The sequence below is a fragment of the Poecilia latipinna genome, unplaced genomic scaffold (genome assembly GCF_001443285.1).
Source record: "Poecilia latipinna isolate Pla-1442-1.1 unplaced genomic scaffold, P_latipinna-1.0 Scaffold351, whole genome shotgun sequence".
In the NCBI taxonomy this organism is placed as follows: Eukaryota; Metazoa; Chordata; class Actinopteri; order Cyprinodontiformes; family Poeciliidae; genus Poecilia; species Poecilia latipinna.
In genome coordinates, this window is record NW_015112967.1 from 320,356 (window position 1) to 331,072 (window position 10,717).

The 10,717-nt window shown below is 39.6% G+C and overlaps 3 protein-coding genes across 6 annotated transcripts in view; 2 read left to right on the forward strand and 1 right to left on the reverse strand.

Moving 5' to 3' along the window:
* The window catches only part of flna (filamin A, alpha (actin binding protein 280)), a 55,131-nt gene extending 53,074 nt beyond the window's left edge, over positions 1–2,057 (forward strand). For all 4 annotated transcript variants that reach the window (XM_015035912.1, XM_015035914.1, XM_015035913.1 and 1 more), the window contains one exon: positions 841–2,057. In XM_015035912.1, the coding sequence (XP_014891398.1) occupies positions 841–1,025 (185 nt within the window). In that variant the 3' untranslated portion in view covers positions 1,026–2,057. The remainder of the gene's footprint in view (positions 1–840) is intronic.
* Positions 2,058–4,801: 2,744 nt separating this feature from the next.
* LOC106949570 (lamina-associated polypeptide 2, isoforms beta/delta/epsilon/gamma-like) lies at positions 4,802–8,600 on the forward strand. Its single transcript, XM_015035916.1, has 7 exons — positions 4,802–4,824; positions 4,954–5,084; positions 5,654–5,728; positions 6,806–6,840; positions 6,947–7,035; positions 7,607–7,663; positions 7,748–8,600. The coding sequence occupies exons 2-7, from the start codon at positions 5,006–5,008 to the stop codon at positions 7,911–7,913; spliced, it is 501 nt and encodes a 166-aa protein (XP_014891402.1). The 5' UTR covers positions 4,802–4,824; positions 4,954–5,005; the 3' UTR covers positions 7,914–8,600.
* A 53-nt stretch (positions 8,601–8,653) lies between these two features.
* Positions 8,654–10,717, reverse strand: part of LOC106949571 (ninjurin-1) — an 8,816-nt gene continuing 6,752 nt past the window's right edge. The window contains exon 4 of the mRNA XM_015035917.1: positions 8,654–8,868. Coding sequence (XP_014891403.1) covers positions 8,784–8,868 — 85 coding nt within the window. The 3' untranslated portion in view covers positions 8,654–8,783. The remainder of the gene's footprint in view (positions 8,869–10,717) is intronic.

A 10,717-nucleotide genomic window follows, 5' to 3' on the forward strand; every position in this document is an offset into this window, starting at 1 on the left:
ATGACTAAGACTCACACCAATAGTTTTTCTGGTTGGAAGCAGATCTCTGAATCCTTTTCTCCCTCGTTCCTTTTTGTTTGCAGAACAAGATTAGTGCCTTTGTAACAATCGACCCGTTCCTCAGTGCCAAATAAACAATGTGTAGTTCCATCACAACTTAATCATCACCTTCATACTGCTGACTACAACTCTGAGGGACTATTGTGGTGTACCTCAGGGATCAGTAATTGGACCTGTTATTTCCCACTTTTAGTCAGCATGGTGTACATTACCACTTCATCAGAACTGTTATGGTTCACCAAATTCTCCTGTCAGCAAGCTTAACGGAACCTAAAGACACAGAAATGCTCCCATTCATGCCGTCATTTTTTTTATTTCAGACATTGTGTTGAAGGCTCTGAAATTGTGTTAAGCTGCATCAACTATTTATTCCAAAAGGGAAATGAAATGTTATAACTCGTATTGATCGTGTTGGTCAGTAAGGATCTCTGGTAGCAGTCAGTCTTGCAAGGAATCTCAATTTGTTGCAAGACTGATAGCTGGTTAATTTTCCAGTGATTATGGTTCAAAGGTAACTCTTCATAGGTGGACTTTTAGTCTAGATTTAAAGAAACTCAGTGTTTCAGCTGTTTTGTAGTTTTATGGAAGTTTGTTCCAGATATGTGGTGCCTAGAAGCTGAATGCTGCTTCTGTCTTTGGTTCTGCTTCTGGGGATACAGAGCAGATCAGAACCAGAGGTCTGCTCTAACTCAAATGACTCATCATGCTCCCATTTTATTTTATTTTTTTAACCATAGAGATCCAGGCCAAACCATTTATTGAACCCTCTTCATTCTGCAGGTCGTAACATGCTGTTGGTCGGTGTGGACGGACCGAAGGTCCCCTGCGAGGAGATCCTGGTGAAGCACACGGGCAACCGCGTGTACAACGTCAGCTACCAGCTCAAGGAGAAGGGCGAGTACATCCTGGTGGTGAAGTGGGGCGACGAGCACATCCCTGGCAGTCCCTACCACCTCACCGTCTAACGGCCACCGCAGCGACCCGGAGGTCCCGTCCAGCTGGTGGCTGCTTAAGCCTCCAAAGTCTTCCCATTGTTGCAAATTAAGATTCCCTGTGTGGTAGCAGTTTAACTCATGTGAGCCAGTTTGCTTTTTATCCTTCACTGTAATCCAGTCTAAAGAGCAACACAGTGAATGCTTGTTTCCTTCAGAAATGGGGAGGGGAGGGGAAGACGCCCCTTTGATCACTGTAAACTATCAGAATATTTAACACTTTCAGCCACGTGTTGACCTTAAATTAGTGCAGAATGCCAGAATATTGTAGTAACAGGTTTTGGTCCCCAGCTTTAGATGGAAGGTTACTGTTTACACTGGAGGAGCTCTTACAGACATGAAAAATGGATTTTGGAGCTTCTAGATGAGCAAATCACAGGACAAAGGTTTATAAGCGACCCTTTCTTGTCTTTTTTTTTTTTTGGATTATTTTTGTGTTACAGTGACATTACTTTGACCTGTGTCTGTATAAAACTCAGCTTGTCGCGTATCGGCGTTGCCCAGTCAAAGCTCACCCTCGCTCGGCTTTTCCGATCATCTGTCATCGTTTTAATCTGCTGCTAGTGTGATCCAGTTTTACCCACTGCTGTCCTTTAGTAGTCAGGAAATCAAAGAGTGTGCTAACACGTATTTAGCTTTCTCTGAACACGGCTGCTGGAAGATGTCGCTTTGTGTGGCTACGTTAGACACCAGCGTGCGCTCCGCATGTCCTTTAAGATTGGGGAAACTCTTTCCGAGGAGGTTTAGGAAAAAGTTCCGAGTCGATGACCAACGGGTCGAAAAAGGGAAGTTTTCAGACTTGTCAAAAGAGTTTATAGTTGAAGGCTTTGCTGCGGTTTAAGTCTGTGTTTTGCATTTCACCCTCCATTAAAGCATAACTCTGCTTTGTGCCTTTATCTGTATTTCAAAGCTAAATAACTGAATTTTGTCCAAAATAAAAAAAGGCTTTTAAAGTGATTGTAAGACAGTATTTTGATACACAATAAAGTATTTTTCTCAATCGAACAGAAATTTATTTATTTTATTTTTTTTACACTCTGCTGCGCCCACACATTTTTATGAAACACTTTTAACTAGTACTGATTCACTCTGCCACCAGAGGGAGCCGCTGAGTGATTATGTAGACCTTGAAATCAAATGCCTCTATGAAATAAGTGTGACATTTGTATTTCTCAAATGGAAATGATTGTCAGCAGAAGTCATGTCTGGTCTGATTCACAAATTCAACTTCATGGTCCATGAACGGCTCGGTATCGTTTGGACTGAAGCAGGTCAGCAGATCGACATGGAAAATGACAGGAAGAGAAAATAAGAAACGTATGAAGAGTTCTTCATCTCAACCCAATCTGCCCATCAGAACAAAACTGGGAGCACAAAGATCTTTTCAGCCGATTGTTCAGCTTGTTTTATGGCAGTATGTCAAATGTTAGGGGGAAAATGAACAGTTCTTATTCTAATTCAAAAATACTTTATTGATCCCAAATGGAAATTAAATAAAATTACTTGCTATAGCAAGAGGAAATGGAAATGCATTTCAAAACAAAATGTAAATTCAATTCAAAAAACTTTATTGATCCCAAAGTGAAATTAAATGTAGCTTTGAACCAAAAAACAATCTTTCCAGAGCTCAGAGGAGCCTGATGAGCGTCAGACGGCACGTCCACGAAGGAAAATGTTCATATTTCAGCTGATCCGTAGCTGAAGACGAGACAAAATTCTTGCTGGTTGGTAGGGCTCTCCATGGCAACCGTAAGACCTCTTCCACCTGCCTATCAGCTGTTTGGCAAACATGCCAGGAAAAGGACTATTCTGTCCTACCATCACAAATGTAAACATGCAGTTAGCTAAAATCTACTTCAACTGGAACTGTGTGCTTAGATGAGACTAAAGTTGAGCTTTTTGGCAACAACTTCTGCAGGTATGTTTGGCATGAAGAACAGAGGAATGTGGGCCTACCGTTTAGTACGATGGAGGATCTTTGATGCATTGGATGAGTTTTCTTCTAAAGGTTCTGGAAACATCATTAAATACTAAATATGAGTAAGTCCATAGTGAAAATGAAAATTGCTCACCACCGTGAGCAATTTTCAACAATACCCACCACTGAGTATTTCAACAATATAAAAGTCTGAAATTCAACCTTCTATAAAATTCAACCGTCTCAGTTCCTCGATCTAGATCCTGAAGTTTCCACAGAACTGCTGTACTCAGTTTATTCTGTTTTAGTTTAAGACATTTTCGAAAGGCTTGACAAATTCTCCCACATCTGTACGCTTTGCAGCAACATAACTGAAATAAAATGAAGTACTAAGGCACGAAAAACATCTAATGCTGATCTAATTTAATGTTTCCTACTATATTCTCTCTCCCCATACCGTGCATATCTATGTATGGCTATCTACATAGATATAGCATCAGATAGCATCTCAGCAGCCATCTGATGCTTCTTTTCTCTGGAAACATTTTTTTTTTATTCTTCCCGCTGCATCAAAACGTTAGAATAAATTCCTCAGACAAGCATAACGTCAGGTGTCTGTGTAATTATGTCTGTGTTTAGAGACGGAAATGACTCTGATCAGGTTCTGGTGAGTCCTGATTGTCAGCTTGTGTCGCTGGGTTTTCTTGTGTTTCTGCCAAACTTCTCTAGAATCAATACACGAACTGAAAGCAGAGGCTGCTTTCAATTTGACTTACTGACAGCAAAGACATCGTTAGTCTGAGAGTATAAATAAACACACACACGCACACACACACACACACTTCTGTTTGTAGCATACCTGAAAAAATACTTCAGTGCTTCATTCATACGGACAAAAATGAAAAATATTTCCAAGCTTTGCAAAAAACTAGATGAACAGAACAAGAAAGAGCTTTCCACAATATCACCAAATAATAATTGAATAAAAACAAATATTCACAGGCAAACCAATGCAAATTAGAACTAAAGTATAAAATAATCAAAATGAAAAAGAAAATGCCACAAATAACTTTTGCTTCGGTCGGCGATGTGAAACAACTAGATCTGAGATCTGAGTGGTCTCACCTGGATGAATGAAGGATTAGGACTGCTGAGGCTGAACGCTGTTACTGCTGCCTGGCACTCAGTGGAGATGCATCGCCTCGTCTCAGGTTTTTAATGTTCAGCATCTTTTTATCAGCTCTACCTGGAAACCTCTCAGTTACAAACCGAATCAAATTATATTTTGTCCCTTTTGTTGCTTGTTGCTTCTTTCACGTCAGGTCTGCTACATTATCAATAAATATACCTTATTGGTAATATATTGTAACGTAACTTTCCAAAAAATGCAACCTCAGCTTAAAAGCAACATCAGCCCTGAGGCCCCTGGACAATATAGGATAATATAGGAGTACATGTTAATGTTAAAAAAAAAAAAAAAGAAATTTATGAAATACATGACTATACACATTTTTATATTTATATAATTTGGAGCTGCTAAATAAGAGGGAGGGGCCTCCACCTGAATTTTTTAAAACATCCATCTGTGGTTAATTATTCTATATTATGTGTTTCACTCAGACATGAAGTTCCTGAAAATAAATGGACTTGTCGGTAATACTCTAATCTATTGATTGGGTCGTTTTGTGCAGATTTTAAATGATTATTTACAGAGTATCCCATTTCATCCATTGTGAAAATTAAAATGGTTGCTTTGTGATGGAATGTGACCCAGTGACGCCCAGTTCATTTTCCTGCTGCACCAGTTCCAACCCTCCACCTGTTCTGCTCCACCCAGCCGCTGACTGCTGACAGGTGAGCACCTTCCTTCAGATCTTCAGGTCAGAATGTGTTTCGGTCGCACCAAAATGATGGAAATATAACTTTTAAGACGTACTTTGTTCTGTTATTTTTGTTTCTGGTTGTTTTTTTCCGGCTGTTTAGCCTTGCTCTCCTGACAGCTCACCGTCTGATCCGGATCCTCCACCTCTTCAGGATGCCTCTCAGCGATAAAACTGATGCCCAGCTCAGCGATTTACTGACTGACTATGGCATCAAGCATGGACCAGTAGTGAGTAGGTATCAAACTGGGAGGCTCAAACTGGTGGCGCTAATCCTTCCTCAGGCTTGATGTGGCTTTGTGTTTCAACCATCAGAAGTTTTTCTTTGGCAGCTGCAGATAAACGACTGAAGTGTGATGTCAGGTGATGATTATACATAAATATTACTGCTGTTGACAGGGAATGTTTTTTCGCAGTGTTTGCTAGTCAACAACAGGTACAGTCCTTGGTAAAGTTCTCACATTTATTCAAAATATGGTTTCAAGAACCAATGAGCTGCTTTACAAAAGGTTTGTTTATAGACTATAGTTTGATTAGTAGTGTAAAATGATTACTTAATGGTGATACATTTAATTAGCATGAGGTACATTGAGTTGCTAGATAAGGACAATGTTACATGGCTGTTACAGTTTATGATTTTTTTTAAAAGGTACATGATATAATTTATTAGATTATTGACAAAAAATACATCACATGATTGTTATTTTTACATTAGGTATTAGCCGTCATTATGTTATTGCTGATTGTCACCAGGTTTGGTGTGAATTGTGTGTTTTGTGACGTTGTGAACTTTCTGACCACAGACTCCACTCGAAGTCTGTATGAGAAGAAGCTGGAGGAGGCCTTAGCCAAGGACCGGACCTTCTACAGAGAAGAAGGTAGCCTGTTTCACTCAGACGAAACTGTAAAGTTCATGTTTTATTTGGTCAAGTTTGATAAACTGCTGCACTTTGATTTTGCTTCAAATGCCTGGAATTTGACCCATTTCAGTTCATGCAGCAAATTTGCCCCCTAATTATCCACATCCCAAGTGTTTCTAAGCAAAAGAGGAAAAAATTTAAATCGCTGGGGGAGTTTTGTTGTTGTTTTTGTTGTTGTTGTTTTGTTTAGTGTTTTTTTATGCCTGGTGTAAAGCTTTACCTTGACTGCTTCTGGAAGTTGTATATTCTGGTTATTCAGTTAAATAATAGAAAAGGAGGTCACACCAGCCTGCCAGCTAAAACGGAGCAGATCTCTGATTTATTTACTTTTAACAAGCTTGTTGTGGATTTATGGATATAAACAATGTTTAAACTTTCTTTTCATTTTCCCACTTAGTCAGATTTTAGATTATCAAACCAAACACAATCCATGCATGCACAGAAAACACAATGAGATCTTTAAAGCCTTTGCTTTGTTGTTGTTGTTGTGATTCATCATCTGATCTCCAGCTCTTATGAAATACACCTGAATATTTGTGTGAGCCATTGCTTTCAATTTCCCCGAGGGTTTAAGAAACGTTAATTATGTAGGAAGGATCCATGTCATCAAACTGATCCGCCAAATAGTTTCACTTTAAATCTGCCGCTGTGGCTTTTCCCCTTTTCCTTCCTCGTTGTTCAGAGAGATGATGAATGATGGAGATCAGTTCATTTTAACCCTTTAAGCAGCTTTATGCTTCTTACTGCATTGTGACACAAAGGAAGAAACAGGAGCACATTGGCAAAGAAAAGAAAATAATCTCTTTAATCAGATAACTCTTGCTTATTTTCAGTTCTTTCCTCTTGTTTTTCTTGGCTAACTACACAATTCAAGTTTTTCAAATGTAAGCTTGATGTCATCTGCTATTTAAACTATCTAAACTCTGTGGATACTTCACTTACTCCTGTGTTGCTGTATTTTATCCTGACAAAGTGAATCAGATCATTTATGTAAATGAGTTCAGAAGTGTAAGAATGTTTGTTGTTGCCATGCAGAGGAGGAAATCACCTACATCATATGTCGCCATCCGGTGAGTCCTGATCGTAAAAGCTTTTGTCTTTGTGTTTGTGCCAAACATTTCTACTCCTGAAGCCACTAATAATCTAATAATCAACAGCATCTTTTCATTTTGACAGAGAAGAAAGAAGACCTCAGCCAACCCGTCAGCACAGTTTTTGCCCGGCTCTGAGCAGAATGGAGATCAGCCACCGGACCAAGCTGAAGAGTGAGTGTTGCTTTTTGAACCTGGCCATCAAGCAGACGCATGAAAGATGAGACAGAGCAAAAATAACAATTAGAGAACAGAAGGAGCCGTTTCGGATGAGAGCTGAAACAATAGAAGAAGTCCAGTTGTCTTCTTCTCAATCAGATGGTCGTGTCCTGGACGACACCAGTGTACCGTGGCTTACTGAGGTCAAAGGTTATTTGTTTATATCACCATCGTCACGTGGAGAGTCATGTGGTCCTCATCAGGAGTGTCCACTGCCAACTTTCAGCTGCTCTCAGAATCTGACACAGTGGAAATATTCTATTGTTCACTGAAAGCAGTAGAAAACCAAACTAAGGTTTGTACTGGCTCAATGACCAAGAAGAAACAATGTCAACTGGTCTGGTTTGAAAATTAAACTTTGTTGCCATTTTTGTGACGTTTTTATGAAAAGATGAGCCTAAGTCAGTCTGCTCATATTACAGACCAGGATGCAGATGATGGGAATTTGTCCTTTATTATTTATTTATTATGTTTCTATGCAGATGATCATGTTCTGTTTGTTTGTGTACAATGTTCCGTTCTCCAGGATGGACCAAGAAAGCAGCACCGAACTGGATCAACAGACACAACAGAACCTTCATCTGTGAGGCCCGCTTTTTGATACCTGCATGTTTAAGATAAAAAAGAGTCTCTTTCCTGCTCTACATCTTCCCTTCCTCTGTCTCAGTGTGTCTGTGAAGACGAACCACAGAACAACCAGTCACAGCAAAATGAAAGTCAAAGGGCCAATCAGTCGGCAGTCAGCAGGAAAAACACGGATGGTGATCCCAGCGGTGCTGGTGCTGACCGGGTTAGCAGCTGGATGCTACCTCGTCCTCCCCACTGTGATGTGAAATCAGATTCCTGGCTTTGTTTTACTTATTTGTGCTTTTTTTTTTCTTCTCTCAGAAAGTAATATTTTACCCAATTAGTCAGCACAGAAAGCTTTAAAGGTCTAAAGTTCACACTCCATTTCACCGCTGCGTCTGCTGAAACAGAAGCATTGAGAATCAGTCATTCTGCTTAGCAACAGCAAGCCTGACCATGCTCCTTTATTTTGACCATGATTGATTCTAGTTCCATACTAAGCTACAGTACTTTTTCTTTCCCTTGAGCGTACTGCTGGACCATCACTTCTCCTGCTTCATCTTCTGAACCCTAACTTGATCGCAGAGCATGATGGCCTCTCACACTAAGTCTGCTTGAGGCTACTTCCTGTTAGAAGGGAGTCGTTCCTTCCCCCTGTTGCCATGTGCTTGATCACCACTATAGATTGCTGCAAAGCGATCCACTGTAATGAGTTCCTTAGATGGATAACCTCTTCCAATCTGCATTATCAACTAAATTTGAGTGAACTGGATGATAAATAGGATAGGAGTGAATTTATGTAACTGAAAGTGAATCTGTGTGTGCAACAACACAGGATGGATTTGATTATGCACTTCTGGATGCATTTTTTTAACCTTGTAAAAAGTGTGTTGAGATGTTGTTTGCTTGTTTTGACAATAAAGGGTAACTGTTTGTATTTTTACCACATCAAAGACTGAATGAAGACTGTTTTATATTTTTAGAATAAAAAGTACAAAACATTGATTGTAAAACATAAGAAAAACAGACGTTTTATTTAAGATTCAAAAGTATTGGTAAAAGCAAAGTAACTCTATTTGCATTTGTATTTAAAATAAAAATAATATTAAATAAGAATGTGAGGGGCCCATGGTGTCCTATAGGACCCCGGTCTTAGTCAGGTTAATAGGCAAAGGAGGCAGCTGAGGTTCTAGAGGGATGACAGGCGCTGCGCTGTGAAGACAGAGAAAAAATATTAAAAATTGAAAACAAAGCATTATAAGTTGTGGTAGATGTGTGTGTATGTGTGGTGTGTCTGCGTGTGTCCGTGTGTGTGTGTGTGTGGTGTGTTGCTGAGGCCCCACCTCATCGAATGGCTCTGGAACCCGAGCGCAGTGATGAAGATGTTGATGAGAACCGTGAAGAAGACGAACACCGTGGCTACGTTGTTCATCGTGTCCAGCTTGGTTCGTTTCCGTTCATCATTCAGATCATACTTCACTGCTGGCACGAAACAAAACTACGTGAGCTTCATCAAACTTTAACGAAGGGCAGAAGAGATGGAGAACTACAGAGTCTGGCACAGAATCTGAGACATTTTAAACTCGTGTGATGTTGCGACTGAAGGGTAGCAGCTTTATCTGAAAAAACTGTGGAAAGCCTGAGACATCTCTGTCGCCCCCTGGTGGCTGTTCAGTAGTGAGCGCTACATCTGTGGACCGACAGAACATGAGCTCCAAAATATAATCAAACCTGAGTCTAACATTTTAAAAAAAATATCTAATTTTTACCTTTTTTTCTTTTCTTAATGTTTAAATAATCAAAATGTAGATTTTCAAACAACCGACTTGTTAAATAATAAGTAAATAACATTTTAATTTATTACTGTATTTTAACAAAATATTTGTGAGCTAACATACAACACATTAAAACAGAAAGAAAGCTTGGTTTCTTTATCAAATTACTGGAATATTAAGGTCATTGCAGACAAAAAAAAAATTGAATACATTTTTGCCAAAAAACTCAAAAATGTTTAACTTCATCTCAGAGATTTCCGAGAAAAAAAACAAGGAAATTTTCTGATTTCCAAAAGTGAGAAATTTGTGTAAAAAAGGCAATAATTTTAATTTTTTATTTTTTTTTTTTAGAAATATACTCCACCTACAATGGCCCTGACACACTGTCATAAATAACCAATCCTATTCATGATACAGAGGAAGTGAGGTTTTAAAGAATTACCTCATCAGTCAGTCAAGTTTATTTGTATAGCACGTATTTGCAATAAGGCAGCTCAACGTTCCTTACATCATAAAACACAAAACTGATGTTATTTTACATCTTGATTTTTATACCATCCTCCCTGACAGACAGACCGGTGTGCAAACTGGCAGATCTGGGAATCCCCTCTTCCACCTGTCCTGAGTTAAGGACTTCCTGATGGATCACAAACAAAGAGTCTGCATGGGGCCCCATACTCAGCTGTGTGCTGAGCCCTCTGCTCTTCACTCTGAACACACATGATTGTGTTTCAGTCCATCAAAGTACCATTCTTGTTAAATTTGCAGACTGCACATCTGTAGTGGGTCTTGATCTTCGGGGAGAATGAATCTTTCTACAGGAATGAGGTGGAGTGACTCACAAAGTGGTGCACAGACAACAATTTAATCCTAAACACAGCCAAGACCAAGGAGATCATAGCGGATTTTAGCAGTAAAGGAGAAATTCAACCAATATACATCTGTGGATACCGGGTGTATCCACAGATACACCCGGTATCTGTGGATACTCCCAGGAAACTGAAGTTTGACATCAGTTTCCTGGGAGATCATAACCTGACCTGGGACGTAAACACAGCAGAACTGGCAAAGAAAGCCCAGCAGAGACTCTATTTTCTGAGAAATTATATTTCTCAAAAACTGCTGGTGTCCTTCTATCGATGCTCTATTAAAAGCATCATCTGCTGTTGTCTCTGTGGTTCTCCAGCTGCACAGCAGCACAGAGGAAAACTCTCCAGAGACTCATACAATCTGCCCAGAGGACCATCAGCTGCTCTCTGCCTTCTCTTGAAGATCTCCAGATCCCACTGCCTCAG